A 21097-nucleotide genomic window follows, 5' to 3' on the forward strand; every position below is an offset into this window, starting at 1 on the left:
TTATATATATATATATATATATATATATATATATGGTGGAAGTGAGAGGGATGCTATGGGCCTTGTCCTGGGATGTCAGGCTCTGGGATATGCAGGGAATGTTGGCATCCTGTGGTCATGTTCAGCTCCTGAGTGTTTTGTTTGCTTCAGTCTCAGGGACTGCAGAGTGGGTCCAGAGGATGTGACCAGGCTGTGCCAGATCCTGGCTCAATGTCCCCAGCTGACAGAAATCGAGTAAGTATGGTGCACTTGTCAGCCTGTCTGCCTGTCTGTCTGTCTCCCCAACCCCCAGACACAGATTTGATGTTCAGGGTAGCAGCTGGTGTACATCAGCTCTCCTCTCACCACATTTTCCAGGGAGTCCCCACAGAACTTCACCCAGATACTTAGATAAACCCAGGCTTCCTACTGCCCTGTTTCAAAGAGACCTTGGCCTCTCCTAAGTCTACTATATCAGTGTGTGAATACCCCAGAACACGTGTGTTCTCATAATCTTCCTTGGTCCTGTGTCAAGACACAATTTTTGTCATCTATTCCTTGAGACCTTGGCTTGTACTACAGCCAGAGCAAGAGCTCCTAGCCCACTAAGCCATGAACTCTGCTCCTGAAGAGGTGGTCACTCCAGGCAGGAGCTTGGCACCAAGAAAATTGGAAGAATATTGGTCAGAACAAAAACTGAGGAAGAGTAAATAAAAGTAACATAATACCCCTATTGCCTGCATGAAAGACATCAGTAGCATCATTTTATAAATGTACAGTAATGGAAAAGTAAGACTCTTGAAACTGGAATGCTAATTGGCTGTAGGATGTAGAGAAACACAGAGATCAGGCTGTAAGGACTAAATCTTGCCCAACTTTCATGGCATTTCTGGACATGTCCTTTTACAGAATTTGCCCATAACACCATGTGTGTGTGCATGTCCATGTAAATGTTATAGAAGTAATTAGGGATTGAACCAGTTTCTCCTGGGTTTTGTTTCCTTCCATGTTTTACAGTCTGACTGGAAATTCATTGAGTGTCCAGAGCCTTGAGAGATTACTGAGCTTTCTGCCATCCCTCTGTCATCTGACACTGCTGAGGTAATGTTTGGGGTCCCTGCTTTGACTGCTGCCATGAAACATTGGTTTGAGAAGTGTTAATACCACAGCATATCTTAGGAGCATTAATCAGTAATTGTAGACAAAGGCAAAGAAAATGCAGAAATGCTTTCACACCCATTCTTTTCTTGTTCCTAGAAGAAAAGCAGCACTTTAATGGTATTTAGCAGAGAGGAAAAAAGGACAGGAGGAAAGCTATCTGCCCTAGGCACAGCATACCATATAATCCTCATTTAGCAGCTCCCATGGGACACGACTTCCAGCATCCACGACAAGTGTAGGAAATGTTGGTTGACACACCAGCTGTTTGTGTGGTCAGTGTCTCCCAGCTCTGCCCCTGCATGCATCTGACATCCTGCCACACTTGACACCAAAAGTGTTTTCTGGCAGCATATCAGCCATTTATGCTGGAATTCGGGCCAGGGAAGCGCTGTCAGGGGCTAGGGCACTCCACTGTGTGGACAAAAAGCCCAGAAGGAACTTGGCCATCTTTTACAAGATGTTGCAGCATGAAGGAGCTGCAGGGTCTCGTGAGACTGAGTTTGCCCAGTCAGGAGGTTGCTTCCAGTGTGGGGTACCTCTAGTCCAGTAGCCCCAAAGAGGAGTTGTTCAGTGTAAGCCCTTGGTCTGTACCCCCTTTTTAGTCAAAGGGGACACAAGGAGACTCTCCTTTAGTTAAAGGGTGCCAATGCTCAAATCTTCAGGTCCTTGCTCCCTCATCCTGAGTTAAATGGGACGTATCCAATATTTTGTGTCTCAAAATGAACAATGGGGAAATTGGGCCAGGTGTATGGGAGCCTCTCTTCTTAGGACCTGATTTAATTGTTTCTTCTTTCCCCTCCTTTACAGTATTAGGAGAAACCCCTTGTCCCCACGTTGTGCTGTTTTGCTCCTCAACTCCATCAACCTCTGTGAGCGGGTCAGAGTGGTGGAAGTCTGGTAAGACACTCAGACTGTTTGGAGCCCAGCAGCTCAGCCTTAAAGGGACTACAAAGCCTGTCATCTTTGAAGATCAGTGCTGAAGGGCTGTCTTTTGTGTCTGCTTTAGGTCAAGTGAAAATGCCTTCTTGCACTTAGGAGCAAGCATGCGAAGCCAAAGGACATCCTGCAGGTACTGGCATAGAACACTCACTGTGATTCACGTGTGGCTGGGTTTGAAGCACTAGTGCAGGGAGCCAGATTGCCTCTTGTATTGAGAATTCATGGGCTGGTGGCCAAGGAGCTTGGGCTAGCAGCTTAAGATTTAGGGCTCAATTCCTCTGCTAAAGTGCAATTCAGAACCATTTGGATGCATTGGGATGGCAGAGACCCGTGCTTTTCTCTTTTTTTCTGGACTGCTTATGATCATCTTGAGTTGCACCAAATTCTGCTGCACAAGCACCGGAATTGAGCCCTCTTCACTCCGTTTTCCAAATGTGTGCCTCAAATTCTGGGTGATAATCTCCATATGAACATCTGTGTGATGTGAGATGTGTCTGCAGCCTCACTGGGAGCAATGGTTCCTAAGTACCCCTGGAGAGAAAACTGTCAAGTGTCTCCATTTCGGCACCAAGGAGATGGCAAAAAACATGAATGCTCCACAGAGACTGGTGTAAAAGTGCAGCTGCTGGTGGGCAGTTCTCAGTGCTTGGGCTGAGCTGGTTGCTGGTCATGCTTTAACTCTCCTGCTGTTTCACACAGGCTGACGGGCTGTGCCATTGGGGAAGGGCAGGTAGAGGAGCTCTGCAACATCCTGGAGCAGCATGGGTGGCTGGCAGAAGTAGAGTAAGTAGGGCCTGGGGTGTTACTATGACCTTGAGCAGAGTCACTGAGGGAGAGCTCTGTTTGTGGGGTTCAGCATTGCCTGGAGTTTCCCAGCCTGTCTGCGAGGGTATGTGTGCTCATTCAGACTGCTGAGAAACACAATCAGTTGGAAATAACACAGGTCCTTTTGTGCTGGTGGGACAACTTCCTTGGGATCTTCACTCCATGACTGTTTTGAGGCATTTGTTGCTTCACTTGAGCTCTTCATTTGAGCTTGCTCTGGAGCTTATGCATGAGGTAGTTTCATAAGGCAGTGGTTTGTTTTAAACAGACCATCATTGGCTAAACTAGAATTTAATTCGAGGAAATTTGAGCTTTTTCTTCAAAGCTTCTCAGAGGAGCATTGCTGTTTAAAAGAATAATAGACTTATAGAATAATTTGCTTTGGAAAGGATCTTTAAAGGCCATCTAGTCTAACCCCCTGTCATGAGCAGGGACATCTTCAACTAGATCAGGTTTCTCAGAACCCTGTCCAACCAGGTCTTGAATATTTCCAGGGATGGGGAAACCCCCACCTCCCTGGGCAACCTGTTCCAAAGGCTGAGTTTTGGTTGGCCACATTGTTCTTCTGCCTTTCAGTCTCTCCAGGAATCAGCTGGGAGATGAAGGCCTGAGGTGCCTCTTGGACCACTTGCATCGAGTGCCCGGTACCTGTTCCCTCAAGTAAGAGAACACACAGTGAATCTGAGGGGTGTTGGTGTGATCCCTCCTGAAGCTGGTGCTTGTGCTTCTTGCCCTCTCCTGCCTTAGGAGGAAAGCTCTGAGTCATGAGCACAACATGAGACCTCCAGACCACAGTGACTCAGGGTCTGCTCCAAAACCTGCAGAAATAAGCAAAGGTCTTTTTATTAGGGTCAGCAGGAAATAGCAATGACCAGAGTGGGGAGGTGTGACTGAAGTTGACCCAGCCTCCAGAGTTTTCAGTTTATCACTTTTCTGTGTGTGTTGTCCTCTTTGAGTAACTCAAGACCCGCAGGTGCTGTGAGCTGAGCTGTGTCCTATAGCAGCCTTTCCCCTTCCCTTTCTGGTGGGACAGTAAGTGCTCCAGCTGCGGCTGCCTCTGAAGTGCAAGAAACAAACTGCATTTACTGTGTCCCCCAAGTCATCAGCTCTGTGTCCTGGAGGGGTTCTGTGCATTGACCACAGCTGAAGGGTCTCAGCACCCCCCAAACTGCTCTGTCTTTTTTGCCAACTGGAATTTTGCCTCTGTGGCTGAGGAGTCTGGGGACAACCCTGACTCCTGACACATGAAAATCCTTCCTTCTCTTTTGTGCAGTCTCAGCCATAATGGGATTTCTCAGGATGGAGTCCTGCATCTCATAAATGCCTTTGTCACATCTGGAAACACTACTGAAGTTCAAGTCAGGTGACTGTTGCTCTTCATTAATTCTTCCCTGCTTGTTTTCCTTTTAATTATTGAAAGTTTGTCATTTTCAGGTAATAATGAGGGCTACGTTTTCAACTACCTTTATGTCCAACTGCCTAAAGCATTTGTTTATGTCCATTTCTAATGGCCAAACATAGCTGCCAAGCAGAACTATCTTTCCACAGGGCCAGGTTATTTTTGTGTATAGAGACACAGATACTCAGCTGTACCACTTATTGTCATGTATGTATCTGTTAATGAACCTCTTCAGGGCAGGAGTCAGCATTTGCTGTCTAAGGTTCTCTCCAGTATGTTGAGATTTCAGAGGCAATAGAAAGCAATTTCCCATGTTCTTTACTTGGATTTGCATCTTTATCTCCTTTCCTCTCAGGCAAAAATATCCCCATGGGCTCTGGGCCCGTTGCTAGGGCATGCAGTGCTTTTCTCACAGATTCCAGTCATGGGACTGGGCCATGCTGCACATCTGTGGGACCTTATCAGTGTTTATGTTCATGGGACCAGTTGGTCTGTCCTGAGCTGGTTTTAACCGGGGCACTTCCATTCATTCCTGCTGTTACATGTGGGTGCTGAATCTTTGGGCTACTTTAAAGCAGATAAGTCTCCTTTTGTACCTCTCCCCAGAGCTCAGCTGAGAGTGCAGAGGAGGCAGATAAAAGCAGGACAGGTCAGGATTCCTTCTCCAAACAGCAGTGCTGCTTTATGCCAATTTAGCTTTAGTGAGGTATTATTGAAGCATTTCCCTGGGCTAGTTTATTTCAGGGAGAGGTGAGCTGGGCCAGGTACCTCTGTCACTGCTGTGCTGGATTGCTTTCTGGAGTTAAGTATCATTAAATTCTGACCACTGGGAAAAATAGTAATTATCCCTCTAAATCTCGTACTCGTGTCTTCTCTGTGCAGTTTGTGCTCCAAAGCAACTTTAATCATCAAGCTGACAAGTGGAGATGACCCAAGAAAGATTTTGAGGTAATGTTACAGACTTCTTGTGGTGATTTCTTTGGCAAAGGTGGTGTTCTTTTTCTAGGGACAAGGCAGACAAAACCTCTTTATGCCCCTGGCTTCTGGCATGGAGATATTTTATATTAATAGCTGACATGTTTCCTTTGACTCACCTTCAGAGAAGAGCTTTCTCACATCACAGAGAATCCCACATCCCTTTTTCTCTTTGCTTCCCCACTGCCTGTTCCCCACCTGGGCACCTGTAGGTGTGCCTCCAGTCCCTGTCACAGGACAGGGTGCTACAAAAACCAGTGCCACCGTAGCATGCAGGAATGTTCTACCAGAACACCTCAACAGATGCTTTTGAAGTGTTCCCACAATTGTTTTTGGAAACCCTTAAAGGTGTTTCAGGTTTTTGTGCCATCCTTCTTTCTCTGTGGGGTTAGGCTTTGATGCCTGAGATTTCTGGATCAGAAAGCCTGAAACGTGATGAACTAAGGCAGTTCTCTCTCTCATCCTTTCAGACTGGCAGAGTGCAACTTTCAGCCAGAGCACTCGGAAAAGCTGTTCTCACTCCTGGAAAAGTGCACTGGTCTGACAGAGTACACGTGAGTTAAGGGCTCTTGGACCCGTTTGGGTGGGCTCGTTTGTGAGCTGTTCATTACAGTGAGCTTTGGTTCTAGGTCCTCAAATAACAACGTGACAGTCCAAGCTGCAGAAAGACTTTTGCATTCCCTGAGTAAAGATCTGGGGCTGCTGAAAATCAGGTACTGTTTCACTGTTCTTTTTTAGATACTGCTCTGAGGCTGGTCTGATCTTCTAAAATCTCCTTTCATCAAAACCAAAAGTGAACCATGTTTCTTCCAAAGGCGGGTAGCATTGGCCTGAGAAATTTCCATGGCTGACTCTGTTACTGGTATTTGGCTTTATCTCCTTGATTCCTACTGAGCCTTGTGTAGAGCTCTGGCCAGAAACTGTGCTGACTCTGTAGAGCACTGCCAGCCTTACAAAGAAGGGTGATAATTCTGGTGGACACATTCCTACTGCCAGAGCATCCTGCTCTTTACCTGGGTAGCAAATTCTCCACTCCTCTGCAGGGAAGCTGGGCTACTTCTGCCTGTTGCCAGTTTGCACCCTGTTTCCCATGCAGACATTACTCTGCTAAGCCAAGCAGCCTTGCCATGTATTGAGAGTGTGGAACACTCAGCTGACAGAGATGGATCCATGCATGTGAATAAAGCAGAGCTGCCTGCATTCTCCTTTGCAGCATAGAAGAGCCATGGGTGTGCAAAGAGAGAGTCATGAACCTTCTTGAGCTGGCTGTCCAGGTCTCTGGAAACATTACTGAGATCACGTAAGTGGCACCTCAGGTTCTGGTGTCTTTCAGATATTTTCTTTTAGCCTGATACTCTTAAGGAAATGGGACTGAAGCCAGCCCTGGATCTTCTGTTCTTTATTCGCTGTCTCCAGTGCATTTGTGAGCTATTAGCCCACTTGAAGCAATTTTAACCCAAACGGCTGGTGGGTAGAAGTGCTTAGAAGGTTTGTGGTCGCACAACTCAGAAGGTTTAATGGAAAGGAGACCATGTTCCTGGTTGCTCTTGGGAAAAAGGGGGCCAAGGTTAGGCTGGCTTTGGAGCTAGTTTAAACATTACAAACCTCTTCAGAGATGGATGATTAGCTTTCATCTTCCAGCAGAGTCCTGTCCCATCTGGTCCTCCTGATTTTTCCTACAGAAAATAGTATTTTTTCTCCCTCAGGAGTTCACAGTTTTATGATATTCTCTAATCTCTACCTTTTCAGGATATGTAAAGATAAAACCCTCTTCCAATTAGTCATAAGTTTCCCAAACTGCCTGGAGAAGGTAGAATCAGTCATTAGCAGGTGAGAAAGCAACTATTTATCATTATTTTCTGTGTGCTCAGAATTTCACTGTGGGATGAAAAATATTTTCAGAGTGTCTAAGGCTCTGGTCTCCATGGGTTCAGTCTCAGAGTGCCTCTGTGCCACACATGTGGAAGAAATCTTCTGCTCGTGCATGTGTCCTTTGGGCTGCTCTTGTTCAGGCATATACTGGACCTAAACACGTAAAAAAATCCACCTACCTTTCTGGGAGCAAATGGGAAACAGGAGCACTTTGAAAAACCTTAGGACATGTTGGCTTCTGCATGAGTGTGCAGAGAGAGCAGCAGCAGTGTCCTTTTGTGCAGCTGAAGGAAGAGGCAGCTCTTGTCCTGGGCAGTGGGGATGGGCTCTGTTTCTCTATGCTGAACAGTGACATAAATGGGACATGGCAGGAAAGCCCCAGGTGGGCACTTGAAAGCCCTGATCTGTCCCTAATTGTGTCCCTGGGGGGCACCAGATGCTGCAGTGGGCTCTGCTGATCCTCACTGACAGTTGTGTTGTGTGTTTGTATCCTGCAGACTGAGTCTGTACAAGCCAGAAATCAAGAACTCCTCCTTCTGCCAAAGGCTTTGTGAAAAATGTGCTCAGCTTCAGGAGCTGAGGTGAGTTGCCAGGCATTGTAAAGGATTTTCTGGGAGGGGAGTAGCTTGTCCTTGGGAGTGTAGCATACTGAACACACAGCAGGGCATGGTAGAGGCCAGTTCAAGGTCCCAGTCCCTGCCCTTTGGGTGCCCTACGTGGAATGTTTGAATGGAAAATAGAAAAAACCCATAGACCTGGTGGCTTCCTGGGGTATCCTATGAAATCATCTAACTCTCCCTGTGCCCAGCTCCCATGGGACTTTGCCAAGTACCAGTGTTGTGTCATTCCTTCAATGTCCCAGCACTGCTGTGCTTTATCTGTGAGCCTGGCACAGAGCTTTAGCCACCCCTGGACATAGCCCAGACCTGTCATTCCCTCCTTGCAGATGGTCTCACGTGGAACTCCACGAGGATGAAGCAGAAATGCTAGTCAGGATTTTGCTACCCCTTCCAGAGCTGAAGATGTTTGGGTATGTCCAGCAGTGACCTTTTCCACATATTTATTATTTGCTCAATCCTGTGCCTCACACCATTCCTCTTAGTTCTGCACACAAGGGGCGTGGAAATCTCTCCAAACTTACTGGTCCCTGATGTCTATGCTGTCTGGGATTTGGGATGGGGCATTTTGCCTGTCAGTGGAGTAATCTCCTCTTTCTCAGTGTGCTGAGACCTAATCTCCTCATTTGATCCTTGCTGTTTTGCAGGCTGACCTCTAGCAGTGTTACACCAACTGGAATCGATTATTTGATCTCAGGCTTGCAGAATTGCCAGGCCATTGAAGAACTCAAGTGAGTGTGCTGTTACCAGGCTGTCCAGGTCTTTCTAGAAGCTCTAGCTAAACTTTGGCCTCTCTTCTGCATGTACTGTGGACAGATGTACTTTTCCTGATGGCTGGAGGACTTCAGATAGGGAAGAAGCAACAATTCTTTTTTATTTGTAACAAACAGTGAGTGAGAGAGACAGAGATTAGTAGTCTGGGGCAGGGAATTCCAGTGGAGAATCAAATGTTTTGGTAGGTTTTTTTGCATGGATCTTGTTGTCTTGTGGTCACCTTGCTCCATGAGGGTCTGGGCTCTTGCTCAAACCTCAACAGAGGTTTGGGATTCTGCTGGTATTTTATCAGAATCCAGACAGGTTCATTAGAATTGTGTTAGAGAAGAAAACTGAAAATTATTCACAGGGACTGGAATACACTTCCCTATCTTTCTCACCCTTGTTTCACCACCCTCTGTGCCGAGTGCTCACACGACTGTCCCCGGGTAGTTAATTGTGCCTTTGTTATTTCACCTCTCAGCCTGGAATCCATGAAACTCAGCAGTGCTGCCATCCCGGAGCTTGTCCTGGGGCTTTGTGAGATGCCATCCCTGAAAAGGCTTAGGTAAGTATGTGACTGCAGCTCAGCTCTGGCCTGGCTTGAGATGCTGAGTAGCAGGGGTTTAATGTCCCTTTTCCTGGGGCTGTTGTTTTCAGCTTGAACCACAACAGTATTGGTAATGATGGCTGCTCCAGACTCGCAGGAGCCTTGAGGAATATGCACAACATGGAGGAAATCAAGTAAGTTTCTCCTTTCTTGCAGGGAGGTGACCATTACTGCCAACATTTGGAGAGACCAGATGTGCCTATACATGGTGTTGTAACAAAAGCAGAGAGGTTGCAAAATGCTCGTATATGAGATACCTTGGACTAGAGGAAATCAGAACTTGATGTTCAGAAAATGAAACTTTGGTCTTATACCACTCTGCTGCAGTCATGTAGAAAATGGATTAAACAGGATCTAAATCTTCCCTGGGATCCAGAATAGGACTAGAGACTCCCTTCTGTCTTGGGAAAGCCTCAGACCCAGAATTTGCCTGGTCTGCAAAGATCTGAATCTGAAGTCAACCCCAGGCTTGCTCTGCTTTCTCCCTCTCTCTCTTGCCAGATGCTGTCCATTCTCCACTGTAGCAATTTGGAAAATAATAACAACCTCTCTTCATCCTGTCTTGGTATTCTGGCTGAAGTAATTTCCCACCCATCAACAGGATCCAGTGATTTTAATTGTTCTTTGCAATTTTTTAAATTCCTCATTAACACCTATTAATTTTTTGTGAGATAGCTGAGACAAACAGCTCTTTGATTCTGCTGGCAAGGCCTGAGGTGTCATCCAACAAATGGGACACATTAAATAAGATCTTGTACTTTGCCTGGCATTTTCCTTTACAACACAACCTTCCTTCTCTTTAAAGTTTAAGCCACAACAAGATTGGAGATCTAGGCCTGATAAATCTTGCTGCTGTCCTGCTGGAAATGCAAAACCTGAAGAAAATCGAGTGAGTCCCTTTGTTTCGGCTCAGCTGTTTTGCTCATGGCCCTGGTTGGTGGGGAAGCCTGTGTGGGAATCCCTGTGCTGCCTTCTCTTAGACAATGTTCCACCTTCCAGCATTTTCAATGCACAATCCACCAAACGAATGGAAGGCGTTCCCTCTCCTGCCCTTCCTCTGTACAGCCAGGACTGGCCACGACTTTCTCTGCAGAGCAGAGACTCCCTGAGGGTGAAGGTTATGGCTATGTCCTCGTGCTCCAGAGACATTTGCCAGCCCTCACCAGCTGCTCAAACATGGAGATCTCTGGCTCAGTTGTGCCCTGGAAAATAAATCTGCAGCCTGTGGGGAATCTTACAAGTCTCATACCCAAGCAGCACCTTTCCTTGGGGTGTGTAGGGTTCCCAGTGTGGTGGCCCCCTGTGTGTCCACACTGCTTTCTTTTACTAGTGGAAGTAGAGGTGAAATTGAGAATCTGTCAAAGCCAGGACATGGCTTCTAGGCAAGGCTCTCCGAGACATGGATTCAAACTGCTCCTTCTCCCAGGGAAAAGAAATTAGAGCATCCAGGCTCTTTGTTAGGCCCAGCTCTTGGAGTAAGCCTTGTACCTTTTTGAAATTAAAAACCTGGAAATGACTTGAAGCAAGAAAAAGAAATTCCCCGTTCTGTCTGCGAGAGGGACAACTGCTCCTTCCCCCAGTACCTGCAGGGCCACGAGTTACTCAGCACTTGACAAAAGAACCTAAAATTCCCCAGATCATTTCCCAGAGACCCAAGTCTCCCATCACAGCAGGTAAACAGTGAAATATCTTAAGCTGGTACATTCTGGTTCTCATTTAGTCACTGAGAGTCTCATGCTTCTTTTAGCCTTTCAGGGAATTGTCCTAGTCCTGCTGGAGGGGAAAAACTGATGGAAGCTCTTGCCCATTGCAAGCACATCAAGGAGTTACTGTAAGTGTGTCATTTCCAGTGTCCCTTTGGGAAGATGGGCAAAAACCAAGGCATAGAAATCTGATATGGCTTCAATAAAGATAAGATCCGTTTTACCACTGATTCTTGTGAGAGCAGGGTAAAAACTCTCTGCTACACACCACAGAAATGTGTGGTGCTGGGTGTGGAGGGTTTGGGGATTGGTTGCTGGATTGCCTTGAAGATTTCTAAGAACTGTACAGTCTGCATCAGTGGACTAATGGATTCAAGAGCTGAATCTGCAGGTTTATAGGGAGTGTCTCAGGCATAGAGCTGTTCAGTGCCTGTGTTGCCCAAGAAATCACCATTAATCTATGTGGCTGCAAAAATGGAGGAGAAGTGGACAGGTAAACGCTTTACATATTCAGATATATTGATGTTCTGTTCCAGACCAGTTTAAAGAATGAATGTGCCCTGCCATGTTAAATAAATAAAATTTAAAAATATCGAGTAAGAAAAAGTTACAGTTAAACTGAGCTGTCCATGTAACCATCAGATTACAGTGTGTGGACTAAGGGCACATATGAAAAAGTGCAATTTCACTTCAATTCCAGCTCAGGTAACTCAGTAAGAAAGGGAGACAAGCGTGCTCCAGAGAAGTACAGATCGATTTTACTTCCCTGTTTAACTTCTGCTGCAGGATTGAAAAACCTCATTGTTTCTTCCTCCCACCCTCAGAGTCCTTTGAATCAGGGACATTGGGTCCTTTCAGCACAGTCCCAGGCACATGTGGGTGAGGAATGGGGATCACACATCCATGTGGGTCACACACGGGTGAGGAATGAGGCTCTGGACTTCACTGCCAGTAACATTTCATTTCTGCTTCTTCCAGACTATCAAGGAATGGTTTTGGAGACAGGACAGCAGTGACACTTGCCCTCTGTCTGCCTCACATGACCAACCTGAAGATCCTGCAGTAAGTGCCAGCCTCTGCACCAGGAAGGCTGGATATCCTGGGGAGTATGTGGATTGCTGAAGGAAGGAATGGGAAAAGGCACTGGTGTCTTGTTTAGAGAGCAATTTCAGTGTCCCAGGATTGAGAAGCCCTCCACAATTATTCTGCTGTAAAAGTCACATAAACCCTTCTTGCTTAATCTCTTGCAGCATTAGTTTTAGAGATGAACCAGGTAGTGAGTATACAGTAAAATAAGCCTTAAAATTGTTTCTGAGTATGTTGGTTTCTGATGCCTCTGGTGGAATGTAAGCATAAAGATGAGCATCTTTTCTGGACCCTCACTTTTTTGTGCAGCCACCTCTGAGTCATTTCTTTTACCTGAACTCAGTGATAATTGTATTTTTAAAACTTTTGTGGGAGTCTTTCCAGGACTCTAACATGTAGGACTTTCTTGTACTGTTTCATAGTAACAAAGCAAGGAATTGGTGAGCTAGAAGAGCTCACTGGGCTCAGTTAGCCTAGAGGTGTCTCTTCCAGCCTGTGTCTAAGACATCATCAAAAGATAACTTAGAAAAGGAATCTTACTGGTGGGAGACCACCTCTGGATAGGTTCTTGGCAAGTTAAATATGAGCTTTTGTTACAGCTTTATTCCAAAATAATCCTCCAATGCTTATGTTTCCTTTGTTAGCTTCCAGAACAATAACATCGGGCAGGCAGGAGGGCTGGAGCTGGCCAGAGCCCTGGTGGTGTGTGGGCTGCTGGAAGAGATAAGGTAGGACATGGCAGGTGCACTTGGGATGGTGCCAAACATATCACAGACTGGTTTGGGTTGGAAAGGACCTTTGATGATCATCTCATTCCAATCCCCCTGCCGTAGGCAGGGACGCTTTCTATTATCCCAGGCTGCTCCAAGCCTTGTCCAATTGGCCATCCCTGGCCTTGGACAATTCCAGGGATGGGGCAGCCACAGCTTCTCTGGGCACCCTGTGCCAGGGCGTCACTACCCTTACCAGGAAGAATTTCTGCTTCCTAATATCCAATCTAACCCTGCCCTTTGTCAGCTTGAAGCCATTCTCTCTTGTCCTGTCTCTCCATGCCCTTGTTCAAAGTCTCTCTCCAGCTCCCTTCTAGCCCTTCTAGGTACTGGAAGGTCGTCTTCTCACTCTCCCTTACTGTCATTTCCTCTCAAGTCACACCAGTCATTAACTCCAGTATAACTTTTTATTTCCAGTTTCACATGCAACACATGATGTGCTGCAGATCTGTCCTTTGATACAAGTATAACCCCGTGTTTCCATCTGCAAGCAATTCCCTGCTGCAAGGACTGAGGTTGTGAGTTACAGCAGGGCTGTCATTCCCACTGTACCAAGCAGTGAATTGACCTAAAATTGCTATGTACTGATCTGGCTCATCCCCGCTGTCTACACAGTCCTCACTTAGTCTGGGTGGTAGTTATTAACTTGCTAGTTCACATAATTACATTTTCATGGTGGCTTTTCTCTGACGGTACCTGCTTTTTCTGCACCACTCAAAGCTTTTCCATTACCCTTACAGTTTAGCAGAAAATCACCTTGGGGAACAGAGTATCCATGCCCTGTCTGAGGGGCTGCCATGCTTCAAACGCCTCCAGAAGATTGAGTGAGTACCGGGGCACTGAGGGCTGCTGGGCCAGAGCGTGGCAGGATGTGGTGCCACGTGGTGTTCCCCACGGTTCTGACACCAGCTCACCGTGCCCTCTGTTCTCTCCCTGCTGCTGCAGCTTGAAATTCTGTGGAATCACTGATGATGCTTCAAGATCACTCTCTCTTGGCTTCCGACAATGCCCTTCCATGGAGGAGATAATGTGAGTGTGGGGATGGATGGGGAGACACTTCAGCACACACAGGTCACTCTTGTTTTAATGTCTGCTCCTATTTGGAACTGCAGGGCACTTCTGACCCTGCTGAATACTTGTTAATATTTTACAAGTACTTAGTACACTAAGTACTTTTCGGTGGTAAATGTAGCAGTAATTAACTAATTGATGAAATACACTGCTAGAACATGTCATGGCATAAAGCTGTGTGCTCAGCAGTCATTTCCATCTTCCACATCTCATTCCCTGGGCGTGCAGGGCTCTGAGATAACCACAGTCCACAGACACGCCCTAGTGTCTTATCATATATGGAAATATGTGGTGAAACGGAGGAAACTCCTCAAAATTAAGCTTGTAATCCAGGGGAATGTTTACCTGTCATGATAAGAAGGTGATTAGCTCTTGCAAACTGGCTAATCCATGAGGGGAAATGTCACAGTAGTGGCACTCACAATTGGGATTTCTTGTCTGCTTTAGACTGTCCTGGAATGCCCTTGGAGATGGAGGAGCCCGAGAGTTGGCCACTGCTCTCCCAGAGATGGCAAAGCTGAAGGTGTTAGAGTGAGTACAGCCCTGAGAAAAACCCTGGGAAGACTCATTTGTCTGTCATTGAGCCTTCAATCACGGGACTTCCGAAGAGGGGGATGTACATTAGGAACAGCAGGCAGGCTTCTGCAGTTTAACTTCTTGCTTAGCCTGCTCCATGATGCACCAAGGGCCAGCCCTGCCTGGCTGATACACTTGAAGTAGCACTGATTTTATTTAAGGTGATTACAGCATGGGACTATTCAGCTGTTTTCCGCTCTGGATTTGTTTTGGATTTCAAAATTCTCTTTTGATTTTTAAAACAGCCTGGAGAAAAACCGCATTGGAGCCTGTGGGGCCAAAAAGCTCGCAGAGAAACTTGCCAAGTGCCCAGAAATTCAGTTCATAAGGTGAGCAGGTATCACAGAGCTCTATGGCTGGGTCTTGGCTCAGCAAGGAGAAGTCAGGGTGACCAGTCTGGGGACAGATGTGACCTATTCCCCTGCTGCCCTGGGTTAGCTGGCATGGAATAGGGTATTGCATGGAGTACAGACACAAGCCAAGCAAGCTGAGGGTTTTCTAGGACAGCTCCACCTCCCAAGAAAGTCCAGGGAAAAAAGGAACTGAAAATCTTGCTGGCTTTAAATGAGGCAAAAATGAAGAGCCGGTTGTGTCATGTCCCCATCAGGGAGTTGTTGCATTTGTTCTTAAAAGTTTTCTTTCTCTCGTTCCTCCTGGTTTCACTTCTGATGTACATTCCTGCCCTGTCCCACTCTCTCCTGGGATCCATATCTTCCAGATACTTGGGTACCATACTTAGTCCTACAGTAACACATTTGCTGTCCTTGCAGACTGTGGGACAACCCAGTGCCCAAGGGCCTCGCTGAGAGTTTGACAAGACAAGACTCAAGACTGTGTTTCTCCTTCAGCTAGAAAAGAAGACCCTTTGCCTAACTAGGAGTTACTCTCCGTCTCCCACTGCCCTCAAAACTGCACTGAAGAACCCAGGAGCTCAAAGTTCCTACAACTGAATGCTGTAACTATTGGGTCTTTCTTTGCTGCACTCAACCACGTATAGACACTGTGGTTTTTTGTTTGTGTTGGGTTGGATTTTTTTGTTGTTTGTTTTTGTTGGGGTTTTTTTGTTTGTTTTGTTTCTTGATAGCTTTTATTGTACTGAAGAGCAAAATACTGTCAAGAGTACTTACTTTCCAGAAAGTTATCAGCAAATAGTGATAAGAATGCTTATGTACTACACACTATTTATTTATGTATTGCACTAGTGAAAAAGGGACACAATCACCTCCATCCAAGCTTCAACTGTGTTAAAAGTTAAATACTTAGTCTTTATTTTGAGGGAGGGGCAGTGAGTGACAGACCCAGAAAGAACAGGGGCCATGATTAAGTTCTCACATATGGTCACAAAAAAGCAGATATGAGTTTTTCTCAGAGCTGTGAGATTTTGGAGTCACCATCCCTGGAAGTGTTCAAAAAATGTGTGGATGTGGCACTTGGAGACATGGTTTAGTGATGAACATATTGATGCTGGGTTAAGGGTCTGATTCAATGATCTTAGAGATCTTTTCCAACCCTAACAATTCTATGATTGTATTATTCTAGGATGAGATGCATCTTCTCAGGCATCCAGAAAGCCAGCAGAGTATTTAATTATCCTTAATCAAGATTACAACACCTACAGGGTGTTGCAATAAAAGAATACACATCCTCTAGGAGAGGATGTAAAATTATTTACAAAATTGTCAATTGTTGGCATTGTTACAGATGAACTCCAACAGGCTGCTTGAAAATCATCTGTAACTGTGTGAAATTCCTCTATGATTTTTAGGAAAAAAATCACAGAATCACAGATTGACTTGGAAGGGACCTTAAAGACCTAGTTCCAAACCCCCTGCCATGCCACGGACACCTCACACTAGACCAGGTTTCTCAAATCCAGGTGGCCTTGAACACTTCCAGGGATGGGGCAGCCACAGCTTTTACTGGGAGAAGAAAAAAAAGGTAAGAAAAAAAAAATATTTGGTTTTGTTTTCTTCATAACAGCCTCTTTTTCACACAGAATTGCCTCAGTTTTCTGACAAAAACTTCAGGATGTTTGAAATTTCAAGTCATTGCCCAAAAAAGATCAATATTTATACTGTGGTAACAAGAAAACGCTGATACTGCCATAAATTTCAATGAGAAAATTGAAAGGACTGAGGTTGTAAAACAACTTGTAAGAAAACTGACTGCTCTGAGTGGGAGGAATGTGCTACTACTGATTATTTTCATGTGGGGTTTTGTAGAGCTTTGTGGGGTTTTTGGACTGGTTGCACTAACCTCTTTCAGGGGAAGCAAGGGGTCAATTAGCTTGAAACGTTATCCACATGAAAGATCCTTCAAGTCTCTACTATCCCCTGAACCCCAAAGCCTGTGTGTCGCTGGGCAGTGGATGCTGGACCTGTGGGAACTGCAGGGAGAAGAAGATCCCAAACACCGAGTTTGATGCTCCTTAGAGGAGACAGACTGAAACTGCCCTTGGACCCGTGGAATTCTGGCTTGTGTCACAGGAGTGCAGCCACACTCTTCTCCTCTATTACCCACTGCTATAATGTTTTCTTTACGTGTTTGTGCTGGAAATATTCGAGTCTTGTGGTGGATTTATTTATGGATTGTGTTTGCAGCAGTGTTTGCCTGGGGAGATGTAACTGATCTGATTTGGGCAGGGAAGGCATCTGGAATGAGCTGGAAATGCTGGTCCAGCAAACCTTTGGACAAATGGTTGTGAACAGCTGGTGCTGGTTATTGCTGGGGGAGCCACTGTCCCTATTTAAAGATCGGCAGCATGCTCTGTGACATGATGACGTGGTGGTGTAAAAGTGGGACACATTTTGCAGAGACTACTGTGAACAGGATTTAAAAATAAAAACAAAGGGAAAAAGAGGTAGTGAAATTTGTCATGAGGACATAATTCAATGGAGTAAGCAAGTACCTCAGATCTACACACTGGCACTTAGGAAAAGCTTCACCAAATGTGGTGAATAGATACGAGGAGGAAATTCTTCCCTGTGAGGGTGGTGAAGCACTGGCACAGGCTGTCCAGAGAAGCTGTGGCTGTCCCATCCCTGGAAGTGTCCAAGGCCAGGTTGGATGGGACTTGGAGCAGCCTGGGATAGTGGAAGGTGTCACTGCCCATGGCAGGAAGTTGGAACGAGATGATCTTTAAGCTCCCCTCACACCCAAACTATTCTATGATAAATGAGATCTGAGATTCGCCCCCTGCAGTTCCCCTGATTCCTGAAGTCAGGAACTCTACCTCTGTACCGTGAGGTTTGCAGGGACATAACACAGCACGCTGCAGATTCTCTTGCAGCACTGCTCTTGAGATGTTAAAAGAGGGACTCTGAAATCCAACTGCACACCTGCATTTCTCAGGGTCTTCCCCAAATTCAGGATTCCAGTCTTGACCTGAGAAAGTGGCCATCCAAATGGGAGCCAGGGAAGGGAACTTGCCGGAACAGCAATGTTTTCCAGAACACCAGGTGTCAGCAAAACCTCAAAAATGGGGAGTGGGTCTCTGTAATCCAGCGGTTCCAGATAAAAAAGGGCTCTGTGCTGTATTTTGTGTGCATGGGTTGCATTTTTTTCAAAATCAGAGATTTGGACCGAGTTGTACACGGAGCACAACAACACAATCGGTCTGTGGCTCATTTCTTCCATGTCATGCCAAGGACTTCTGGAGCGTGCTTCCCATTTCCATTGTGCTTGCGATGTCCATGTTCCAGCTTGTGCTCATTTCTGAAAGTTTCTGAGGTGAACTTGGGGGCTTTGTCCAGTTTTGAGGGGTTAAATGAATCTTCTGGAATGCAGAAGACGTGAGGCTATTAGGGATTGTGTGTGATGGCCGAACACCAAACCGATTCCCAACCACCTAATTACCGTGGGCCATTTTTAGAGCTGTTACTATTAGGTTTCTGATTTATCATGGTCCAAAAACGGAAATGCATCAGGACTCTCTGCACACCCCTATTGTTTCAGGCTGCCTGCAGTCTCTGGAAGACAATGTCTGAGCTAGTCAGTACTGGTTTCATACACAGAAGGGATTTTGCCCCCTGAGACCAGATCTTTAGAAAGAAATACTGTGCTGTAAATAAACACGCTGCTGGAGGGTGGGAGGGAGCCTGGATTTTGTGCTGGGAGCAGCTGGAGCCAGGCTGGGATGGGCTCCTGCACACGATGGCGGCAGCTCCAAAGAGCTGGAAATGCAGCCGCTGTTTCCCCTCTGCTAAAACCAGTTCCAGGTAGCCCTGAACCTGCTGTGACTTGGGACCATCGTACTGGCAGGAGAGAAAACACAGGAAAAACTTATCTGGGAGAAAACAGGCATACTGGCATTTGTGAAATACCGTCTGCCTCTCCCTTTTCCCCTCAGAGTGACATTTTAAGCCTCAGGCAAGGAGGTAGGAGGGCAGGTCTGGCACAGACCCCACTTCTCCCACTGAATTCCTCTTTCAGGCACAACCTCATCCCTTTCTGTGATGGTTTCTGGCCAGGTTTACACAGAAAGAACGGGTTGCTCCTAAACACGAGGCTCAGCTTTTAGCTGGATGTTGGCTGTTGTGTTGCCTGAGCTGAGCAGGAGCACTGGTGACCCCTGAGCCTGTCCCGTGTCCACTGCTCCACTCCTGGGGCTGGGAGGGGAGTGGGGCGGGCAGAGGGAGCACCTTGTGTGTGCTAAAAACTTGGGGCCTTAAAATTCCTCTGCCTTCCACAGCTCAGGGTGAAGGAGAGGAAAGTATTCCAGCTGGCCAGGGGAATACGGGAGTTGCTTATTTGCCTGTGATCTTTCTAAGCATGAGCAGAGCCCATAGTAAAGAGCTCTGAACAAACACAGATGATTTATTTAATCGGCAGCCTCAGAGGGAGGCTTTCAGCCTTATTACCCTATCTCTACACCAAAAACATCTCTATAAACATCCTGGACACCTGATGATGTGTCCACCAAGTGTCGCGTGAGGTTGCTAATGGCACGTTGGGGTCAAACCCCGGTGGTACCAGCCTTGAAGGGACCACACGCAGCTCCTTGGGGTGAGTAGGGTGATGGGTCAGTGTGACAGTGGCCAGCCCTGTGGGTTGGGTTCCCCTTCACGTCTGGGGTGTGCATTTGGGCCTGCTTGTTTTCCTTCTTTAACCAGCTTTTCCCCATGGGAAGTGGAATCGGGGGGACACGGTCCAGGCCTGCATGATTTTGGCACTGGGAAGCACCCACATTAGCTGGGCAGGGAGAACCCTGCTTACACCCAAACAGCACAAAACCCAATGGTTTTGCTTAAAAGTGACGGGTGTTGATCCAACAAAAGTTGTTTTCCTTGGATCTGAGTGCATAACACGGACAATAATTTTCTATATGTATTTTTTAGGCTGTTTTTAAGCTTTTTGCTTTTTTCTTTTTTTCCCCGAAGCAGCCAGCGAAGAAGTTTTCGGGTGGATCGCTTTCTCTTTTTTTTAAAATCCGAAACGGATGATGCTCGTTCCGGGAGGGGGGAGCCCGAGCACGGCCGCGCCCGCCGCCCGCCCCTCGCCATCAGCGTACGGGGCGGGTGGGCGGTGATGGCGAGGGGCGGGCGCGGCCGTGGGGAGGTTCTGAGCCCGCAGCCCCGCGGGAGCTGCTCGGCTCGGCCCGGCCCGGCCCGGCGGTGAGTACCGGCAGCCCCCGAGGATGGCCCGGGGATAACGGAGGGGGGCGAGGAGCGGGGCTGCCCGGCGGGATCGTCTCGCGTGGGTCGGGCGGGTGGTGAGATACCGGGTGGGAGGGTGTTGCTGGCCGGGACAGCGTAACACCGGTGTCAGCCGCTGGATGGGGACTGCAGGGCAGTGTCCCGCAGGGCTCGTCCCGAGGTGTGTGGTGGCGCTTCTGCCCTCTATCCGTTTGGACAGATCCTCCGTCCTCCCAGACAGACCCTTCGTCAGCTGGGACAGACCCTCTGTCCCCTGGGACAGACCCTCCATCCTCGACCCTTCATCTCCAGGGACAGATCCTCCATCCCCGAGACAGACCTTTCATTCCTTGACCATCCCTCAGGACAGTCCCCCTGTCACGTTATGCTCCCCTTCCCCAGCCCAGGTCCCTTCATTCATAGGCGGTGTGGAAGTTGTTCTGTCCCCACTCTCTGTGTGTCTGTATCCACTTCTAAAGATGTCAGCTGGGCGTGCGAGCCCCAGGCAAATGCCAGGGCCTGGTGGCTTCACTCCCCAAGCCTGGGGATATTTGTAGGGCTTTTTCCTGGCAGCTGCTGCAAGCCCCTCTCTTTATCTTCTGGCATTGAGGCACAGGGGGGATCTGGCGAGTTGGAGGCTGGAGAATCACAGAGTGGTTTCTTCAGGAGCTGTTTGCAGCCCGATGCTGCTACAGCTGGCGATGATATCCTTCATGCCATGCATTTTGGGGGGACTGGGAGGGTTTACGCTCACGGATGTGCTGCCTCTCCCTCCTCTGTGCCCAGCAAGACGCTTTGTTCTCTGAGGAAGAGGCGAGCGGAGCGTTTCGCTCAGCAGTGTGAGGGTGCTTGGGGGATGGCAGGCAGGGAGGTGTTTTCCTGTCAGCTCTGCCAGCCTGAAGACCTGATGCAATAAGTCTTTGTGTGAATAACCCTAATTTAGGCAAGTGGCTGGACTAAAGCCAGTGGGGCTGCAGGACTTGGTGGGCAAACACACCCTTTGGAGCTGGTCACCACAAGGAGGGTGGAACAGGAAATAGAGGTGAGTAGAGAGCTGAGCTTTGGTGACAGAAACATCTCCGAAGGGGCTGGGTCCGTGCTGCTGACTCCCCAGGGTGTGAGCTGCTT

The 21097-nt window shown here is 47.3% G+C and overlaps 2 protein-coding genes across 6 annotated transcripts in view; both read left to right on the top strand.

Annotated features, from left to right (window-relative positions):
• NLRC5 (NLR family CARD domain containing 5) overlaps positions 1–17872 on the top strand; it is a 38003-nt gene extending 20131 nt beyond the window's left edge. For all 3 annotated transcript variants that reach the window (XM_042027217.1, XM_042027219.1, XM_042027220.1), the window contains 26 exons: positions 151–234; positions 997–1080; positions 1948–2037; positions 2147–2209; positions 2779–2862; positions 3481–3564; positions 4178–4267; positions 5186–5251; positions 5749–5832; positions 5908–5991; positions 6492–6578; positions 7028–7108; positions 7648–7731; positions 8097–8180; positions 8415–8498; positions 9005–9088; positions 9181–9264; positions 9936–10019; positions 10878–10961; positions 11812–11895; positions 12564–12647; positions 13430–13513; positions 13635–13718; positions 14208–14291; positions 14582–14665; positions 15107–17872. In XM_042027217.1, coding sequence (XP_041883151.1) covers positions 151–234; positions 997–1080; positions 1948–2037; positions 2147–2209; positions 2779–2862; positions 3481–3564; positions 4178–4267; positions 5186–5251; positions 5749–5832; positions 5908–5991; positions 6492–6578; positions 7028–7108; positions 7648–7731; positions 8097–8180; positions 8415–8498; positions 9005–9088; positions 9181–9264; positions 9936–10019; positions 10878–10961; positions 11812–11895; positions 12564–12647; positions 13430–13513; positions 13635–13718; positions 14208–14291; positions 14582–14665; positions 15107–15188 — 2155 coding nt within the window. In that variant the 3' untranslated portion in view covers positions 15189–17872. The remainder of the gene's footprint in view (positions 1–150; positions 235–996; positions 1081–1947; positions 2038–2146; positions 2210–2778; positions 2863–3480; positions 3565–4177; positions 4268–5185; positions 5252–5748; positions 5833–5907; positions 5992–6491; positions 6579–7027; positions 7109–7647; positions 7732–8096; positions 8181–8414; positions 8499–9004; positions 9089–9180; positions 9265–9935; positions 10020–10877; positions 10962–11811; positions 11896–12563; positions 12648–13429; positions 13514–13634; positions 13719–14207; positions 14292–14581; positions 14666–15106) is intronic.
• A 1970-nt stretch (positions 17873–19842) lies between these two features.
• The window catches only part of CPNE2 (copine 2), a 44875-nt gene continuing 43620 nt past the window's right edge, over positions 19843–21097 (top strand). Inside the window, exon 1 of one of the 3 annotated variants that reach the window (XM_042027222.1) lies at positions 19843–19948. The gene's annotated coding sequence lies outside the window, so the exon portion shown is untranslated. Of the gene's footprint in view, positions 19949–20988; positions 21012–21097 lie in introns of those variants that run through there. The other 2 variants (XM_042027226.1, XM_042027224.1) reach the window with 2 other exon arrangements.

This window comes from Corvus kubaryi, unplaced genomic scaffold, assembly GCF_017639235.1.
Source record: "Corvus kubaryi isolate FWS band 111438036 unplaced genomic scaffold, C.kubaryi_AGA036_p1.0 37300, whole genome shotgun sequence".
NCBI classification, from domain to species: Eukaryota; Metazoa; Chordata; class Aves; order Passeriformes; family Corvidae; genus Corvus; species Corvus kubaryi.